The sequence below is a fragment of the Corythoichthys intestinalis genome, chromosome 20, assembly GCF_030265065.1.
Source record: "Corythoichthys intestinalis isolate RoL2023-P3 chromosome 20, ASM3026506v1, whole genome shotgun sequence".
NCBI classification, from domain to species: Eukaryota; Metazoa; Chordata; class Actinopteri; order Syngnathiformes; family Syngnathidae; genus Corythoichthys; species Corythoichthys intestinalis.
Window position 1 is genome coordinate 10,430,774 of NC_080414.1, and position 21,786 is coordinate 10,452,559.

The window sequence follows — 21,786 nt, forward strand, 5'->3', positions numbered from 1 at the left end:
CTTTTGCCATAGTTGTATGCGCTCCCAGTGGGTTTGGAATTACAGTAAAAAGGAACCTCTGTGATGAGTTGTGTGCACATGTGATGAGAAGCACACTGAATAAAGAAGTGTTGTTCCACTTAAGTGTCGGCCTTAAATGTACCTAGATTGAGAAAGTCGGAATGAATGTTCATTCGCTCCTCCCAGTCAAAACGGATAGGACATCTAGCGCCATCTATGACAGTGAAACATCAGCATTCAAAGCCAGACCTCCCAGGTTAAATGAATTGGAAACGATCATCGTCAATGGCAGGCATTGAACATCATTCAAAATTTTTAGTCATAACCATTGGGAGGTTGAAATTACAGTTGCTTCCTTTACTCGTTTGAATGTAACACCTGGCCTTTCTGATGGACTAACGGTAAAAATTTGCTTCTGCGCCCTGTTCAAACTGCCAATTTACTTGTTGTTTTTGCCCAACGTGAACTTTCTTGTTCAATAGGAAGGTCACCGCGGTCCTGTTGTTGCGTTAAGCAAATGTTTGTATTAGCGAGAGGTTGCACCTAAGGCGTATTTGACATATTTTTGCTGCTTTTCACTCCCCTGTTTCTTTGCCTGCTGGTCTTTTATGAGTGACTCCAGGCGTCCTTGCCCGCTGAAAGGCTTGCTTTTTTGGCCGGCGCCTTTGAATGGAGGCACGGGGCTGCATGCAAATGAAAGACGGCGGAGATAATGGCGCATTAGCATTCGGTACCTCTGTTGCTTGGCAGGGGATTTGCCTAATTGTGATTACAAATTAGCCAAGTTACCTGATAGCTAAAGTTAGCGGGGGCCTGCTTTAATTTAATTAATTGTTACTGTATGAAAGGACATTGAACAATTGGGACTAATTTGATTTTGCTAGTCAATTATAAGGAGGAGTGCGCCTGATATGATTTGAATACGCTCTAATCAATATGGAAATGATCCTCCTTATCCTCAGGAAACGTAATTGTAAATTTCACGCTTAAAGTACCCCGTATTGGCAATATTTACCCGCTTTAGTGATTGTATCATCACGCCGCGACAAAAAATGAACCTGCATTTGCAACATCGTAACAAAGGCCGGGTTTCACTGGCAGGGTACTTACCAACCTCCGAGGCCATCACGGTGATGTTGTGCCAGGCGGCGTCTTCGCGGTCTAGCGGCTGCGTGGTCCTGATCATGCCGCTGATTTCGTCCATGCGGAAGTAGATTGGCTCTGACTCCTTTTTGTCCATGTAATACCTGAAAACAACCATTAGTTAGCAATGGAGGCCAGAAAAATGTTGTGCTTTTGTCATAGGATTTTTTTGGGGTAAATGGTACCTTCAAGTTACTCAAAGCTCTTTAACACCTATTCACCCACTGGTGACGCAGTTTCACGAGCAACCTGGGGTTTACTCCTATTCAAGCAAGGGCGTAGGTTTGCATAGGGCAGTAGGGACATAACACCACCAACTTTCAGGATGCTCAACTTGTCCCCACAGACTTTTAAACAACCTTATTTACATTACATAACAAGTTCACCATACGCCGCATTCTACATCAAATTATTGTGCATGGCTGTCACCCCAGGAGGAAGCCTCTTCTGAAGACAGTACAGCAAACAGTTTGCTGAAGACATGTCAACAAAGCACATGGATTACTGGAACCATGTCCTATGGTCTGATGAAATGGGCGGGCTTTCTTGTGTACAGTATTCTATAGTGTATCAGTATTTTTAATTAATTTAATTAATAACCTATTAATTGTTTAATTAATTAGGTTCAAAATAGTGAGAAATGTAGCCCTGGCCCAATTTCACCAAGTCTGGATAGTCTTATTAATGTCCCGTCCCCAGCAAAAAGTGAACATGCGGGTTATGCTGTTATATCGTCCCCACCAATGTTGAGACCAATTCTACGCCCTTGTATTCAAGAATACCTCAACATGAGCTGTGTTTCAATTAGCCTGAAGTGCTCTGCCAAGTGGAGTGCGCAGAGTACACAGCCAGTTTCAATGAGGTTCCAAACCGTAGGGAACATTTTAAAGGGAACCGCGCAGTGCGCAGGGAATCAGTGAACAACTGCTGTTCCCTTAGCTTGGAGTTGACAAGCAAAATTCCCCAGTAGGCCAATGCCCTACCATGTCTGTGCAGATAATAATGCGCTCATTTCTCAAATCACAAATTTGGTTGTTAGATATCCAGGGTTTCCCCTAGGATTTTTTAAAAGCTGTGGTGGTGGTGGGCTGCATCGAAGTCGGACAGCCCCACATATTTTGCCGTGGCGATATTGCTCCATATCATGACTAATGAGAATATTTTTAACAACATTTATTTTTTTCCAAGAAGAACAATAACAAAGATCTATTTAAAATAATTCATTAGCAAGGCCTGAAATGCAAGTCTCTTTGTTGTAGTTTTTCCTCATGCAGTGGAGACACACTTTGGAGCGTTTCAACCTTCGTGCTGTCATTTGCCACGTTTACATGGAGCCAAATATTCCAATTACAATCGGAATATTTGTTCAAACCGAATAAATGTGCTCCATATAAACACCTCATTCGGAATGAACAGGCCCAAACCGAATGGAATTTCATTCCGTTTCACAGGGGTGGAATATTCCCTTTCCCAAACCGATTAGAAGTAAAATTATATCATGTAAACAGGGAAGCGGAATGGTGTCTGGTTGCGTTCTTTCTGCACATGCTCCGTACTGACGTGGTGACGTCACTTGGTGACGTAAGTAACGTCACTTGCAACATGGCTTCCAAGCATACGCACAGCGCACCCACACAACTTTTTAAATCAACGGCATGTCATTCTGAAGTTTTGTTTCCACTCGAAAAGTTAAAACAGCAGCTGATCTGACGATCGATCTCCATGTTTTGCAACGTGACGCTTTGTTTTGATTAATCTGCGCATGTCAGACGGCAGTTGTCAAACGTCCTTTCGGAATAAAGGCAGTCACATGTAAACGCTGGATCGGAATAGATGAAGTGACATGTAAACAGCTGATGTGAAATTTCCATTCGGAATGATTTGAATCGGTATGAATAAAAGTCAGCATGTAAACGTGGCTATTGTTATCTTTACGGCTGCAATGCGCGTGCTAAACCGTCGTAACGTTCCATTTTCACCCTCTTTCCTGGTGAAGTGTAGCCAAACTTTGGAGCGAGTGGTTCATGGCGCCATGCTAGTTTGATGTGTCTGGACAACAAGACACGTCCAGGGTCCCCCCCAGGATTGATAAATCTAAATTCAAGACTTTTAAGACCTTTTTTAATGCCATTTCAACTGAAAATTAATACTTTTCTCGCACCCATTATTTAGATAATATTGAATCATATTAAAAAAATAAAGCACTGAATATCAAATTTAACCTCAATTATTAAGTGTGTTTGACAAAAGAATGCACATTTATTGAAGATACAATTAAAACACATTTAAATATAAGGTCAATCAGAATTTTTTTTCCCAGGATAAAATGGGATTTTACACTATTTTTGTAAAGCAACTTCAGAAATTACATTTGCAATACAACAGGTTTCCCTTTTAAGAGGACCTAGTCAAGGTGGTAGGTAGGTGATTGTCAAGTTGGCCACCTTAACTGTAAAGTGCTTGCAATTGGCAGTGAAAGTTTAAAAAACAGCCACTAAATGGCAGAAGTTTACCATTAATTACCACAAAATAAAAAAGCTACACATGACCATTTCCCTTGGTAACTGTTTTTTTTTCTAATCACATTACAAGAAGTATACAAAACACATGTTAATCCTTTGTTAGCTATTGAAGACATTTCTTTTAATCAGATAGAGAAAATCCATACTCTTATTTAATCAAGAAAAACATTTCAATATACCAGGCGGTGTTTTACTATCACCTACATTATATTTTGCCTATCACCATGCCATGTTATTCAGATCAACGTTACCCCGCACTCGTTCCAATAATAGACAGTGTCAACCGTGTTGTGTATCTGAGAGTGATGGTGAATCTACGACTCCGGTTTATCCATGCTAAGGCTAGTGCACCTGCCAATACCCCATTGAACATGGCTAACTCTTGAGTTAAAACTGCGAAATTCACATTCATTCGAAAGGCAAACCGTGCAGAAATACATTATTACATCTAACACATTTTAATTGGAGAAATTGGCAACTTACTTTGAAATGTTAAGCAGGTCCACTGCCATCGCATGACCCATAAACTGCGACCCAAAGTATCTGGATGCGACTTGGTCGCCGAGCTGATACCTCACATGCTGGTCCAACTGTTTGGACTTGGTTGTCTTGTTGAGGTTTTTGTTGAACATAACAACTAAGGCATCTGAGCAGTTCCTTGCGTTAGCACACAGTACTGTGCGATTGCCTGCTGTTGTGATGTTGATGCTAATGATGCTAACGGCGCGCACGCACAAGGTGCAGTGCATCGTAAAAATTCTACGCGTCATCTTCGTTATGGATTAAAAAAAAAAAAAAAAAAAAAAAAAAACTTCGTCACGGATATAATTTAGGTTGCACTGAGATGTTAATGTTGAAAATTAAAACCATGGTGAAAAAATTCCAGACTTACGACACCTAATTTAATACTTTTGATACCTTTAATCATGGAAAACTAAATTCAATGCTTTTTTAATACTTTTAATAACCCGCGGGTACCCTGACGTCACGATGCAACTAGGAACCCGTTCGGAATTGAAGGAACCGGTTCTGAATTGAAATCGGATTTCGATTCCCATCCCTTATCACAACTAGACAGCGTTCGCCGTATGTCAACACGTGAATAACAACTGATGTTCTGTCGTTGTGACGGATCTGATTATTAAGCCATGTTATGTCTCACTTTATCTTTCTTTATCTTTATTCTTTAGCTTTAGGGTTAGCCTTGCAAGCAAAACGGTATTTGATTGCTTCATCATGCAGTAGAGTCTTGCAAACCTCAATTGTCAAACAACTTCCCCGGTCATCTGATATTCGAGTCCATCAAGAGAAAGAGACGGCAGATGTGACAAGGAATCAGCTATGACAGTGTCACACATCAATCTGACCATTGTTAATGTTGGACGCTGAGTAGCACTTATTTTTCCCCAAGCTTGGTCATGACATTGAAAGGACTGTGTGACTGAAAAGCTCAATTCCCTTTCAGACAGGCACCTGTAACGCCACCTTCGATGCCAGCAAATTGCTAGATGGCCTTTGACCCCCACATTCTGTGCCAATGCCAGAACAATGATACGGTAGGAAGTTTTACCGGTCAGTGTCATGTTTGGCAACGCGCTTGTAGGGTAACGCCAGTGCAGTGGGCAATCAACAGACAGAGAAAAGTCACTTTCAGAAGACCAAAAAAATCAAGCTAGCAACAGAATACTATTTAAATCTGAAACTTGGCGAACAAAAGTAGACTCCGATTGTATCACAAGTCTGTTCCACTGTCAGAAGTCGCAGTGGAAGACATCGACTTCATCAACACTAAAGACGGGACTCCCGCCGTTCATGAAAGGACGCTTCCGCAAGAAGCTGTGAAGTGATCCAAAAACTCGCCGGAAACATGTAGAAGCAGCTAGGGCGGCACGTCGTCTCATTAGCGCCTTGGCATTGTCGCTCAATGCTGCGGGCACGATGCACGGGTGTCACGGAACGAGATACCTGTGCACAGCGAACCTCGGATTAGTCCGCCGCCTCAGGGCCGCTATCTGTCTTTCCCATTTGCGCCGCCTCACAAGCCGGAGTTTAGAGCGCATACAAATGTGCTAAGCAGTTGTATCGCCCGCGGTTCCTTCGCCCGGGAAACAAAGAAATCATTCACGGGAATATTCAAGGGGGGAAAAAAAGGGACAAAGGAGGAAGAACTGCAAGTTTTACAGGCTGACATCATGGGTTAGGAGTAGCGCAACTTTAGGAGGCTCAAAAAAAAGTCTCCTGTAAATTTAAATGAGTTTTCACTAGCAGACGTCCGATCCATTTGAACTGGAGGGCTGGCAGCAAATGAACGACGTCAAAATAAGATACAGTAAGCTTCTGTTAAAATTTGACTGATGTATGAGATAGTACTGTATATAGCTCCGCCCACCCCCTCCTGCCCATTAACCAATCAGATGCGAGTATTTATGATCATAGACTTCACCATCAGTTAACGGGAAACGGGGCCGCTCCGTAGAGAGCCTATTTTCAAAAACCCAATATTCAAATATTTTCAAAACCAAAACAGGAACCTCCCTTAGGCATTCATGAGTCTCCATGAGCAGCGGCATAAAAAAAAAAATCAAAGTTGTTCCTGAATAAAATCCAGATTAATTACAGTATTTTTATATACAGCGTATCACAAAAGTGAGTACACCCCTCGCATTTCTGCAGATATTTAAGTCTGACAAAATACTGACAAAATGACACTTTGACACACTGAAAAGTAGTCTGTGTGCAGCTTATAGAATAGAGTTCATTTATTTTCCCCTCAAAATAACTCAAAATATAGCCATTAATATCTAAACCCCTGGCAACGAAAGTGAGTACACTGCATGGGAACTACGTACATCCCTAAATGTCCAAATTGAGTACTGCTTGTCATTTTTCAGCCTGTTAATGCTCAGACCATACACTGTACTCTACATCAAATTGGTGTGCATGGCTGTCACCCCAGGAGGAAGCCTTTTCTGAAGACGGTACATAAGAAAGCCAGCCCGTCTCATCAGATCATAGGACACGGTTCCAGTAATCCATGTGCTTTGTTGACATGTTTTAAGCAAACTGTTTGCCGGATTTCTTGTGTCATTTTGTCAGTGTTGTACCATGAAAAGATATACTTAAATACTTAAAGTGATCCTCTGATTTAAATACATGTAGTCTCTAATAAACCACAATTGTTCTCTTGTACTAAAATATGTTGTTAGAAACACATAAAATGTTAAATCAATGGCAATATTTTATAATATTTAGTCCACATTTTGACCGTTAGTTGGCGCCATGGTTTGCGGGCTCGCAGTGATGACGTCATTGCTATCTTTCGTGTTCAACACTTGCTTATTGCTGCCTAAACTCGCGAAGTAAAATGCCACGATGTGCTGCTTTTGGATGCAATTTCCAGTCAAATGGAAAAAAGGGGAGTGAAGTGAGTGGTCAAGGTGGAATTATTATTTTTAGTGAATAAACGTGCATAAGTGGAAGCTTCTCCCCCTTTTTGGTCCCTGTATGCATGTATCCTACCCACCACGCGTTACAACTGGCGCCCGAACATTTTTCCTGGATCCTCAGTCAAGTAAGGGTCCCATCGCGTCTGCAATAATGGTTTTGGATCTGTCCATTTATTTTTATTCGTTGGTCCCACAGCGGCTTTTCGGATCAGTCTATTTTGTGGAATCGACGGCCTGATCGCGGCTGCGATATTGCCATGGGATCGGTCTAATTCCTGGATCTTCGAGTGAGTAAAAAACGCGCATTTGGATTAGTATTGACTTTTTTGTCGGCTATTCTTCGTGGGAGTTTTCCCCAAATCATACTGAATAATTAAAGCACTATGGCACGCTACAGTGACGACAGTGACTCTGACGTGGACCTTACAACAATATTGGAGTTCGTCAGGGAACGCGTGTTTGCGTACTGCTGAGCTCCCGAGTGAAGAGTGGTCAAGGTGGAAATATTATTTTTTGTGAATAAATGTGCATAAGTGGAAGCTTCTCCCCTTTCTGGTACTTTTATACACGTATCCTAGCTACCACGCATTACAATGTACAAGATCTGGATTACACAAGGTGTGCTCTTTGGCCTGTACTGTATGTAAAGCACACGACAGCTCTGGATGCTAACAATCTACATAATTATATTGGGAAAACGTTTGAAAATGCAATATGCTTACCTTGAATATCTGCTGATAAAACCGGACAGCATACACTCTCGCTCCCAACTGGAGTTCCCAACAGGACTCTCTCGCATCACCAGTTTTGCCCAACTTTTGTCTTATCAGGTATTTGCTGAACGCATTTTTCCCTGAAGCTCGTCTTGTGAACGACCGACAGTGCTGTCCTGCTCTTCACTTTTCAGATCTGGTTCAAATAGGAAGGGATGAACTGACGACATGTTGGGAAAGCTAACGAGTGACGCGCTAGAATTTCAGCACCGGGGCCAGTGACGTCACGCACTGCGACGTAACAAGAATGGCGACCTATCACTTAAAATAATTTTACAAACTTTATTAAACAAAAACATTAAGAGGGGTTTTAATATCAAATTATTATAACTCATACTAACATTTATGTTTTAGGAATTACTTGTCTTAAAAAAAGAGGATCCCTTTAAAAAAGCACGTGGATTACTGGAACCATGTCCTATGGTCTGATGAGACGAAGATTAATTTGTTTGGTTCCGATGGTCTCAATCATGTTTGGCGGCGACCAGATGAGGAGTACGAAGATAAGTGTGTGATGCCTACAGTCAAGCATGGTTGTGGGAAAGACCCCCCCAAAAAAGTCCTCCGAGTGCCGTTTGAAAACAGCTAATCAACGCTAGCATCGCGTTTTCTTGTCAAAGCAAATAGTGGATGCCCATCCATTTAAAATTGTTCTTTTACAGCAGCATATTAGTATCGTATGGACTCATATTCATCTATAAAATCCTGAATTTTTGAGTAAATCTGACGAGCTTCTGGCAAGCTTTATCGGCGCTAGTGTAGCGGCTAAGAGCTATGCCATGGCAAAATTTGGAAAGTTATTCATTTAAAATGTGTCTAACTATCAAATTGTATTATTTTTACAAAAAAACATGAAGCTCCCCCCCCCCCCCCCCCCAAAAAAAAAAAAGAAAAAAAAAAAGGTTAGCACACCATCACATAAGTGACACAACCAGACACGGTTAGATGCAGGCTAACTACACATAAAATGTCACTTATTGTGAAAATGTGACTGAAACTACTGTGCATTTTTGTCTCATTCTCGTCTCATCAGACAAAACTGACATTAGACTTGTTATGTTTTAGTCTCCCAAAACACATTTTTAGCTAGTTACCGTCACGTTATCATGAAAAAATGTTCGTTGCCGCAATATTTTCGCTGTAGTCATCGTTGTAGAAAACAACACTGCTACTTTTGTCGAACTGGATTCAGTGTATACAAATGGCAGCAAAAGGATTAAGGCTTAATGAGCAGAATTAGCTTTCAAATTTGGGGATTACTCCATAAGCGGAGTTTAAGGGGGGGCCAGCCCCCCCCCAGTGGCCTAAAAGTGTCATTGCATGTAATCGACTTTCCTATACATATATAAAAGTTGAAAAGCAATAAAACAAAAAAAACAAACAAACAAAAAAAAGATATTTTTATAATGGGTCAAAATGATTTTTCGAAGAGATCATGTGACGAGCACCTTTCGACGGTCATTTGCTTTACATATTATTTTCCAAAAATAAAAATAAAAATTGGGGGGGGGGGCAATTTTATCTTTCATAATGATTTTTTTTCTTTTTTTTTTTTTTTTTTTTTTTTTTTTTTTGATTGAAGCAGTTTTTTTTTTGGAATTGAATGATTTAGACACAGATGACACTCAAAAAGGATTACTAAACTCAAAGATTTTTTTTTTTAAATGAAAAATTAAGTGTTCAAATGCAAATATTTGAGTCTCAAATATTTTTTCGCATTCAAAACCTTTTTTTCGATGAAATTTTTCATTTTTTGATTTAAGTGATTTTTCTTTTGAAAATATATTATTTTTTTGTTTAAAGCAACTTTTTTTTTTTTTTTCGAATAATAAAGACACAAATGTCCTCGCCAAAGTGTGGCCCAAACGCAAAACAACAGTACTTCAATCAAAAAAGTTGCTTCAACCCAAAAAAATTGACTTCAATCAAAAAAAAAACCGATAAAAAATCCAAAGAAACATCACTTTCAAATCCATTTCTTTGAGTTTCCAATTTATTTTTGCATTCAAACACATTTTTTTTTAATTGAAGTGACTTTTTTGATTGAAAATATATATTTTGATTGAACTTTAATTATTTATTTTCATTGAAGCAACTTTTTTTCGATCGAATAATGAAGACACAAATCTACCTCCATACGGCTCTGCCCAGGTGATACAATTTTCAACTAGGGTAACTACATTGGCACAACACCATACCATATTCAACGGATGATGATCTTGGCGAAAAGTATAGCTGTCCTAAGCAGCCTGATTTTGAATTCCCCTCAAGAATGATGGAAAACAAACAAACAAAAAAAAAAAAAACGCTCATTTTCAACATTATTATAAATAGTCTTGTAAGTCAATTTTATTGCTAATACTGCGTTTTGGGGTCAACATGTTGTGCCCCCCTTACTCCAAAAGTCAAACTCCGCCTATGGATTACTTGATTTTTGGTCAGGGTGTAGAGCAAATTTGGTCTGAGTAAGAGTTATTGACTTACCTGACAGGACTGTTCCTGCTGTCAGGGTCCCGAGCCGTGACGGCGCCCACTTCGGTGCCACTGGGCGAGTTCTCGTACACATCCATGATGTAATAATCCAAAGAGAAAACAGGTGCTTCGTCCACATCCCCGACGGTAATTTTAAGCGTAGCCGTGTCCTTGAAAGAGCCCAGGTAGGAAAAACGAGGATCCACATGCGTATTGGTGCCCTCAATGTGGAGTGTGTACGTCTTCTTCCTCTCGTAGTTGAGCGGCTGTTAGGATGAGGTTGGAGATATAATTGCTAACTACAGCGCTAGGTACAATATATCCGAAATTTACCTTTCTGAGGGTGATAATCCCCTCCTTGGTGTCCTTATCGTTGGCGATTGAAAACATGTTAGCCCCTTCCGAGTTAATGATGCTATACTTGATGTCCGCGTTAACGCCCAAATCGTCGTCGTTAGCTTTAATCTTCCCTACCGGTTTACCGACTTGAGCAGACTCTGGGACGTACTGTTGGTAATTTTCTGCGAATTGACAAATTGCACGTCATGACAAGAATTTGGCGTCGCGCGGAGTTGAGTTGACTTACTTTGCGGGAATTTCGGCGGGTTGTCATTGACGTCGGTGAGCGTGACATTGATGACGGTGGATCCGGAGAGACCGCCGACTTGGCCCGCCATGTCTTTGGCCTGGATGACCACAATGTAGTGTTCCCGGGCTTCCCGGTCCATGTTGGCTAAGGCAGTCCTGATGGTCCCTGCAACAGAAGATGAAATCGTGTTTTATTACCTGTGTGGTAGTTTGTACTAAAGAATTGTCCCTGGAATCACTCAAAAGATATTCTAGTACTAGAAATGCCAGATGACACCCTACCAACCATAAAAATACTCTCTATTCCTATGGACACAAAAAATCTTCACAAAAATTCTTGATATGATTTATTAACCACCTCACTCCTCAAAAAACAGGAAGTGACATGGAATTAACCTAAAATTACCTCATTTCCCACCATTGACAACGGTAGGCATACAGTTCATTGAAACTGGAAGGACTGGCTGTTAAAGGGATCCACGGATAGAAAGACTTGTAGTTCTTAAAAGATAAACGTTATTATGAGTTAAAATAGTTTGATATTAAAACCCCTCTTGATGTTCTCGTTTTTAATTTGATCCCGAAACGAACATTAATGAGCATGACAGCACCGTCGATATTTCACAAAATGAGCAGCAAAAGCAAAATGAAGAGGAAAGACAGTCTGAGACAAGAGAAGCACAAAACCGTTTTTCTGCCTAAATGTGCTACACCGGTGAAACGTCCTACAACAGGTGAATTTGACACCCAAAGTACTACCATGCGCTTTCAGCTTGTTTTGTTTAGATGCATTCAGACAGAACATACTAAAGATGCCCGAAGAAAATACTTAAATAATATCAAATAAGGGTGGTTTAAATATGCCACATGACTAATGTGGTCAACATATCAACAATCTGCTTTAAAACTACCGCAAGAACACACAATGCTTAAAAGTATGAGAGGGAAACACATGCAAATAGTATTTAAAGGCAATGAAAAGGTAATAAAAGACCCAATAAAAAAACAAATAGTAAGTACTTGCCGCTTTAAACCGATGTGTGCATGCGTTGGATGTCTCGCCGCGAAGAGGGAATTGCAGAACACAGGTAGTGTTTGTCTAATGACAGTGACAATCTACGTCATTACCCAGAGCGTCCATTGCGCGCGTAAAACATGGCGCCCTCCGGAGGTCAAAACATGTACTAAATATTATAAATTTATAAATCAATGGCAATATTTTATGTGTTTCTAATGACATATATTAGTAAAAGAGAACAAGCCTGGCTTATTAGAGTCTACAGGTCTTACTGATGTCTAGAATATTTATTTTTTTGGGGTCAAAATTTGTTAATTTTGTTTTCAAAATTGTTCATATTAGGTACATAAATGTTCATGTTGGGTTAATTTTTTATTTTATTTTAAAAAGCAAGTTTTTGGTCCAAGACGGTTAATTTTGGTTAAAAATGCTGAATGCGCTTTTTTTTTGTTTTTTGTTTTTGTTTATTAATTTCAAGAATCTCTTTTTTTTTAGTCAGAATTTGTTAATTTTTGGGTGCAAAATGGTTCACGCTGGCTTTAAAAAAAGGTTTCTTGTCCAAAACGGTTAACTTTGGTTAAAAATGGTAAATGCGTTTTTTTTTTCTCTCCGTTTATTAATGTCTGAATATGTCTTTTTTTTTAGCCAGAATTTGTTAATTTTTGGGTTCAAAATGGTTCATGCTGGGTTAAATAAAAAAAAAAAAAAAAAAAGGTTCGTGGTCCAAAACGGTTAATTTTGATTTAAAATGGTGATTGTGGTCCAAAACTGTTAATTTTGATTTAAAATGGTGAATGTTTTTTGTCTCCCCCCCCCCCCCCCATTTATCAATGTCTCGAATATTTCTTTTTTAGTCAGAATTTGTTAATTTTTGGGTCCAAAATGGTTCATGCTGGGTAAAAAAAAAAAAAAAAAAAAAGTTTCTGGTCCAAAATGGTTATTTTTAGGGCTGTCCCAAACGACTAATTTTCTCCCGATTAGTCAGCCGACTATTTTTACGATTAGTCGACTAATCTAATAATTAAAAAAAAAAAAAAAAAAAAAAATTTTTTTTTTTTTTTTTGCTAATTTAGCAATGAATTTTTTGTTGACGCTTATCAATTCACAAAAACACATTGGAACACTTAAATTATTTATTAAAGTACAAATAAACACGTAAATAAAAATAATAAATCACAATTAAACAATGAGTTCAAATGCTGGTAGAATTAACTAGTGCAAAACAATGGAATGTAAACAGATTCAGAACACTGACTTCGCCTTTCCAACATGATTCAAAACAATTCTTAAAAAAAACACCTAGCCTTAATATTATAGTATAGTACTATATATAATAGTTTTATAATAATTATAATAATTATTCATTGCCAATCAGATTTTTCATAAAGGGTGTCATTTTAAAGGTATTCTTAGTGTAGAATCTAAATTCTGAAGTATGCGGGATTAACTCCTGAAATTGTTATTTATATGACGAACATGACATGCTTTTATTTTGAAATGTTCACCGGAAGTACGTTCGCTAAACCGCTAACCGGAAGTACGTTCGCTAAACCGCTAACTTTAGCTTTACACTACGCAAAAAAAAATCACTTTTTGTCATTGCATGTGTCAATAATAGATTTTTTTGTCATTTTTTTCGTTTGCAAATGCTGTTAACCAGCGATTTTTCATGTCCGAAGTGTCACCTTTTAACCGCAAGTTTGCTTTCACGAGACAAATGCCAATGTTTCATAGCAGGCTAAAGTACCGGTAGGTTGCCCCCCCCCCCCCCCCCCATCACCTCAGTGTAGCAATGCTAACGTTACAGTGTTTAATATAGATGTGTTTTCTTATTTTATACGTCTGAACTTTAATTCTACAGCGTGTTGATAAGAGAAAGGAGTCTCACATGCCATCAGCACGCACGCACCAATGTATGCACGCACGCACGTGCGCAGCGATAAAAGGCAGCCATGAAAATTACCGCCCTCATTTTTATTTGCCGTGCGATAAATGGACTCATTGCATATCGCGACAGGCTTAGCAACTTCAATAAAACATGTCGTTAGTTAGTTAGATGGACTTACAAACTGGTCAACGGCGCTTGAGGTGTTTATTCACGGCCGACGTGCAGCCAAGCTTGGCATTGAAGAGACAGGACAGAAAGAGTGTACCTTCCTTTGTTTCTTTGAAATAAGTCAATGTTTTGGACACTCTGGTGCGCTTTTTTTGGCTTTGTGCCGCTTTCCCTGCTTGCATACAGAGCGTGCCCACATTCTGAACTTTCCACGCATATATTTTTTTAACCCTTTACTAACCGTCGATGGGATGTTGTGCTCGTCGACGGATTTACGTCATCGATGACGTCGACAATGTCGACTAGTCGGGACAGCTCTAGTTAATTTTGGTTGAAAATGGTGTTTTTTGTTTTTGTTTTTTTGGTTAATTAACGTCTAGAATATTTCATTTTTTGGTCAAAATTTATTAAGTTTTCGTCCAAAATGGTTCATGTTTGGTACATAAAGGTTAATGCTAGGTTAAAAAAAAAAAAAAAACGAATTTTGCTCCGAAATGGTTAAAAACAAAACCCCCAAAAAACAAAAAAAAAAAACGTTAAATACAGCTTGAGTGTTTTTACGAGCTCTCAGCAGAATCTATTTCTGTTTTATATGTTTTCCTCATGTTAAAATTTAACTAGTTTAGAATTAATTTGTTAAAACCAAAAATACTATTCAGAGAAAATACAACAATGATAATGAAAAACACTTAAAAACAGACCCGGACAAAGCAAAATAAAATTCAGCGTATAAATCTCATCACTGAAGCGAGCTGCCTTCATCCTCGCTTCCCTCGTTTTCAAGGTTCTACTTCACGTTTCATGACAGTCAGTATTGCCCAGCCTTGAATCAAGGACTTTTTATATTAACCTTCAGCTCACATTTAAAACTACATCGACGTGAGCGTGTTGGAAAAAAAGAACCAGACTTCTTTCTAATACCAAGACTAGAAAAAGTCCACATTGATTTACCGACTCCGATAAACGCAGTTCACGTGTACTCTGCTAGGCTTTTCACGTGAGCCTTAATTCCTTGCCACCAGATGTAATAACGTTCTCGCACTTCCGTCCCCCGAGTTAAATCTGACTGTTCCCCGTCCCGAATACGCGTTTTTGTGAACTTGTGAACCCCCGCAATAATACGCTTGACCGAGAACAGCGAGAGCCGGGAGGAAACGGCATGGTGTTGATGGCCGTGTGATGGGGAAACGTCTGCCGCTCTCGCTTCCTGCTGACACTGTTGATTGTTTGACAGGACGCGTTTGGACTTCCAGAAGGGTTTGGGGCAAATGACAGACTATGATGTTTGAGCAGAAATTTGCCTCGAAACGAGGCCTGCCGTGAGGAACTGTCACCCTCGAAAAATGATTATAATTGCCCATGTTAAACTCGTCTGCTGCCAACTGAGATGGCTGGGATTGAGTGATGATGTTTTACTGCCATTGATTACAATAGACGTCGAATTCATTTGACCTGCGAGGACTGGCTGTGAATGCTCATGTTTCAGTGCCTTTGACGGCGCCAGACGTTCAATCCATTTAGACTGGGTAGGTGAATTTGCCCCTCCCAGTCTAAATGGATTGACGTTTAGCAAAATTAGTCGACAGATTTAAATATAAAATTCATCTTTTAATAACAATATTCTTGAAGAGATGAATCTATACTGAACTCATCCACAGCCAATTATCATATTTGAGTGCCAGTGACAAATCCATTTGGACTGGCAACGTTAGAATTCATAGATCAACCGCAAATTCAGTTGACAAATTGAAACATCAAATTCATCATTTAATCACAAAATTATATGAGAGATTAATCTATCATTAGCTCGTTCACTGCTAATGATCAATTCAGTGCCAATGACAAATCCTTTTGAATTGGCAACGTTAGAATTCAGATTAATCTCAAAATTAGTCGAAAAATTAGTTGGTTGACAGATTAAAATATCAAATTCATCGTTTAATCACAGAGTTATAGATGAGATTAATCTATCATTAGCTCGTTCACTGCTGATGATCATTTAAATGCCATTGACAAATACATTTGGACGGACAATGTTAGAATTCGTAGATTAATCGCAAACTTAGTCAAAAATTCAAAATATCAAATTCATCATTTAATCACAAAATGAAGAGATTAATCTCTCAATAACTGCTCTTTCTCATTTCATTGCTAATGACAAATCCTTTTGGACTGGTAACGTTAGAATTCATGGATTAATCGCAAAATTAGTCGACAGATTTAAATATCAAATTCAACTTTTAATCACAATATTCTTGTAGATATGAATCTATTCTGAACTCATCCACAGCCAATTATCATATTTGAGTGCCAGTAACAAATCCATTTGGACTGGCAACGTTAGAATTCATAGATTAACCGCAAATTTAGTTGACAGATTAAAATATCAAATTAATTTTTTAATCACAAAATTATAGACAAGGTTAATCTATCATTAGCTCGTATACTGCTGATGATCATTTTAATGCCAATGACATACATTTGGACAGACAATGTTAGAATTCATAGATTAATCGCATACTTAGTCAAAAATTTAAAATATCAAATTCATCATTTAATCACAAAATGATTGAATAGATTAATCTCTCATTAACTGCTCTTTCTCATTTCATTTATGATGACAAATACTTTTGGACTGGTAACGTTAGAATTCATGGATTAATCGCAAAATTAGTCGACAGATTTAAATATCAAATTCATCATTAAATCACTAAATTATTTTATATCAAATTCATCATTTAATCATCAAATTATTGAAGTGATTAATATCTCTTTGACTCATTCACTGCTAATGATCCTTTCAGTGCCAATTACCAATCTATTTGGACTGGAAAGTTAGAATTCATATATTAATCGCAAAATTTGTAAAAAAAAAAAAAAAAAAAAAAAAAAAAAAAAAAAAAAAAAAAAAGAAATTTCATCATTTAATCACAGAATTATAGGAGAGATTAATCTATTATTAACTCATTCACTGCTAATGATCAAATCAGTCAGTGCCAATGACAAATCCATTTGTACGGACAATGTTAGAATACATAGATTAATCGCAAAATTAGTCGAAAATTTAGAATATCAAATTTATCATTTAACCACAAAATTATTGAAGACATTAATCTCTAACTGCTCTTGATCATTTCAGTGCTCATGACAAATCCTTTTGGACTGGTAACGTTACAATTCATAGATTAATCGTGAAATTAGTCGACAGATGTAGATATCAAATTTATCATTTAATCACAAAATTACTGAAGAGATTAATCTCTCATTGACTCATTCACTGCTAATGATCATTTCAGTGCCAATGACAAATCCATTTGAACTGGCAACGTTAAAATTCATCGATTAATTATAAATTTGGTAGACAGATTAGAATATCAAATTCATCGTTTAATCACAAAATTATCGGAAAGATTAATCTATCATTAGATAATTCACTACTAATCCTCATTTCTGTGGCAATGACAAATTCATTTGGACTGGAACCATTAGAATTCATAGATAAATCGCAAAATTTGTTGAAAAAAAATAAATATCAATTTCATCATTCCATCAAAGAATTATAGGAGAGATTAATCTAGTATTACTGAAAGCGATTAATCTATTATTGACTCATTCACTGCTAATAATCAATTAATTCCAAATCTATTTGGACTTGCAATGATAGAATTAATCTTGAAATTAGTCAAAAAATTCAAATATCAAATTCATCATTTATTCACAAAATTATATCATGATCATTTCAGCACGAATGACAAATCCTTTTGGACTGGCAATGTAACAATTCAGATTAATCGCAAAATTAGCTGAAAAATTATCAAATTCATATTATAATCACAATATTATTGAAGAGATTAATCTATTACGAACTCATCTACAATTATCACGTTTGAGTGCCAATGACAAATCCATTTGGACTGGCAATGTTAGAACTCATAGATTAATCACAAATTTAGTTGACAAATTGAAACATCAAATTCATCATTTAATCACAAAATTATACGAGAGATTAATCTATCATTAGCTCGTTCACTGCTAATGATCAATTCAGTGCCATTGACAAATCCTTTTGAATTGGCAACGTTAGAATTCAGATTAATCTCAAAATTACTCGAAAAATTAAAATATCAAATCCATCATCTCATCACAAAAATATTAAAGGGATTAATCTGTCATCTCATTAATTGCTCATGATCATTTCAGTGCCAATGACAAATCTTTTTGGATTGGTTTCGATAGAATTCATAGATTAATCGTGAAATTAGTCGACAGATTTGAATATCAAATTCATCATTTAATGATAAAATTATTGAGGAGATTAATCTCGTTGACTCAGCAACTGCCAATTATCATTTCACGAATCTATTTAGGCTGGCAAAATTAGATTTCACAGATTAATCGCGAAATGAGATAATTGGAATAACAAATTCATTGTTTAATCACAAAATTAGTCAACAGATGAATCATTTACTGCTAGTGATCATGTTTTAGTTCCAACCTATTCACGGCGCTAGACGTCCAATCTAATTTTACCGGAAGGGGCGAATGAACATTCCCCTCCCTGTGAAAATGGATTGGACGTATGGCGCAGTCAGTGGCGGTCAATGAGTTAATTAGGCAGGAGTACACAGCTACACGATAATATTAGAAGAGCGGAATAAATAACGACGTAGAGCGACAGAAAGGGAATTAGTGTCCTTTGAGTACATGTAATAGCTGTTCTTTTTGAAGGCCATAATGCAGGAAATGACACGCTCTTAAGAGACATGAAACAGGGAACGCGGCTTCGATTACAGGAAAAAAATTACCTCGCAAACATTCAAAAGAGAAGCAAGGACGACATAATTAAACCTATGTCGAAATGTTGATGTCTTTTGTGAAGTGATGTAAAATAAGAGGGGGAAATGAAAGCTTTTGAGAGCGTTGACTGTTATATGTAATGGGAAATAGGATGAAAAAGTCGTATTTTTCAAACTGGTTTTGGATTTTGGCCGCGGGGGTTGGTGGTGGATCCCCTCTTCCCATCCCTGAAGGCCGGCTGATGGGGGCGTGGGTGGCCCGGGGGACCACCCTGGATCCCTGGGGGGTGACGATGGCCCCTTTGCTGGACTGCAGGAGCAGGGAATGGGCTCCTACCGCCCCCCGCGTGCCCTCCCTACGCGCGTGCTGGCAGGGTGGGGGGCCGTGGCCCTGGGGTGGCGCCCGTGCGGCATCTCCGCTCGTCTGCGTGGCTGTCGCATGTATGATGGGGCTCGCGCGTGGCTGAATATGATTGGGCGCGCTCGGGTGGGGGCCTCGGTGCCGGGATTGGCGATGGGGCAGCGTAGGGTCGGTTGCCAACGGGCTTACACTCACAAAGGATTCACACGATTACTGGTTTCTAGATCACAGAGCTGATGTGTGTACACTCCACCTCTCCCAATCACTTATCTTATGGACTCCGCCCCCCACCACTTTCTTTCCCTGGTCAACAGGCCCCCCACATGGTGTAAACCGGAAATACATTTAGCTGACGATAGCAACAACATTCAACAACACGCGAGTAAGGCATTAACTTGACGGTCTGAAAGTGACAAGTCGCATAGAAGCGGACCATTTCAAATCCGATCTGGGTCACTTTCGCGTGTGGTTTGAATCCGATCCAGGCCACGTTTTTTCCAGAATGTGGCGGCGGTCGGAACTGTCAAGTCTCTCAAATCGGACTTCATGCAGCAATTACGTCAGCAAAGAGCGAGAGCAGCACGCAAGGCAGCAGCGATGTAGCAATACATAAGCGTTAGCGCCTCGCGTGAACTTTTATTACAAAGGAGGCGGACTTGACCATAGTCATAAAAAACTACAATGAGGAAAAGGATAAGCCTGATAATGCTCGGTTTCTTAGTGTGCGCCAAATGAGCAATATTTCAGTTCTGCTTACAGGGCTGTGTCGGGGCAAATTGACGCATGTCATGCACGCACAGTGCGTAGTTATTTGTTTTGATGCTTTCGCGCATGTGGGTCAGTTTGCTCAGCGCGTCTCAGAGAATGTGTTTATAATGTGATACGAGTCATTCACACGTGCTTTTTATGGAAAATATTTCAATTATTTTTGTTTTGATGGTAATAATGTTGCACTGTGGCTGTGTATTTAGACTTTTAGATTTGCATTTTAACATACTTATGTTCCAATTGTCCTGTTCAATGGAAATTTTTTGTCTTTTTTTTTACCCAGATATCTCAAAGTAACACATTTTAGAGCTGTAATTGCAATACCGTGAAACTGTGATATTTTGGCTTATGGTTATCATACCGTCAGACGTCCGACGTCCTGTTGATTCAGGCCATTTTTTGTTGATTTTGCTGCATTTCTGGGTCACTTCGTGGTAATTTCAAGTCACTATCTGTTGATTTTGTGGTAAATCTGGGTCAATTCCTGTTCATTCAGTACACTTGTGCTGATTTTGTGGCACTGTCTTGATTTTAAGTCACGTTCTGTTGAGTTTGGGTTACCTTAAGGTCACTTCACGTTGAATCATCCATTCAGTTATTCATCCATTTTGTGGCATTGGTAGGTCACATTCTGTAGATTTCGTGGCATTTCCACGTCACTTCATGCTGATTTTAAGTCACTTTCTGTTGATTTTGTGCTCATTCCGGGTCACTTCCTGTTGATTCAGGTCACTCTGTGCTGATTTTGGCGCATTTCTGGGTCACTTCCTGTTGATTTTGTAGCATTTTAACGTAACTTTGTCCTGATTTTTGCTGAATAAGATTTCACTCATTGTGTGTGTGAATCAGTGGCCATGAGAATTGAATGAGCAGTCTCAATGTGTTAGTTTGAATGTGCCATTCGAAATGAATGGGGATTTTTTGTCAAATAAATATTTTTTGGGGGATGTACTGGGCAAACCACACACAAAATTATAAATCGCACCTTAGTACAAGTTGCAGGCTCAGCCAAAGTCTTTAAAAAATGTGAGACAGCCCAAAAAATAGGGTAATGCACATTACCGAGGTCTGTGATGCTATGGACATGTTCATGACGTGGTTGCACGCTGATTCATCTCTGATGAGCACGACCTAACGGTAGAGCCGTGACAGACGATACAGCGGCGAGCTCGCTGCCAGTGCGTCTTAGTTCTGCTGCCTCCTTGACCCACTTTTAATGACTACTCCACCCGGCGGGATGCGCGGGAGGAGGCTGGTATTACTTTCCATCTGCGGGGTCCTGACGCAGGAAGTGAGGGAGAAATGACCTTTGAAGCCTCGTGAAAAGCGCTTTCATTTAGTCACTTTTGTAGAGGAGAAATTAGGCTTGTCCGGACTTTTATTGATATGAATAGCATGAATGAAATGGATTAGAAAGGCTTTCAGATGGCTCGTTGGACTGATCTTTTTATAGTGTAGTCATTGTAGAACAGCCTTATTCGCACATACAGTGATTCTAGTTCGAGTTCTTGTATAAGAACCGGAAATCAACACGTCGAATGATGACCAATTCATTCAACCTGGGAAGACTGGCTGTCACTCCTCATGTTTCAGTGCTGTTGACGGCGCTAGCTAGACGTCCAAAAAAGCGACCTGATAATGCCGTAAAATTCATAGGATGTGACCAAAAAATGGGAAATGACACGGGAAGGCCCGAAAATCATCAGAAAGTGATGACACAGATGCACGATAATTATTGGTCCAATAATAGGAATTATGACGTCATCCCAGTAAATCGGATAACATTTTTTATAGGCCCGATAATATATAATATTTTTGGCACGGTGTCGGTGGATTGGGATGT

The 21,786-nt window shown here is 38.9% G+C and overlaps 1 protein-coding gene across 9 annotated transcripts in view; it reads right to left on the reverse strand.

The window, feature by feature from the left end:
• LOC130908901 (cadherin-18) overlaps positions 1-21,786 on the reverse strand; it is a 425,189-nt gene that overhangs the window by 58,981 nt on the left and 344,422 nt on the right. For 8 of the 9 annotated variants that reach the window (XM_057824823.1, XM_057824822.1, XM_057824821.1 and 5 more), the window contains 4 exons: positions 10,943-11,110; positions 10,690-10,877; positions 10,369-10,622; positions 1,111-1,247 (listed from right to left, as the gene is read on the reverse strand). In XM_057824823.1, coding sequence (XP_057680806.1) covers positions 1,111-1,247; positions 10,369-10,622; positions 10,690-10,877; positions 10,943-11,110 — 747 coding nt within the window. Of the gene's footprint in view, positions 1-1,110; positions 1,248-10,368; positions 10,623-10,689; positions 10,878-10,942; positions 11,111-14,028; positions 14,177-21,786 lie in introns of those variants that run through there. The other variant, XM_057824828.1, reaches the window with a different exon arrangement.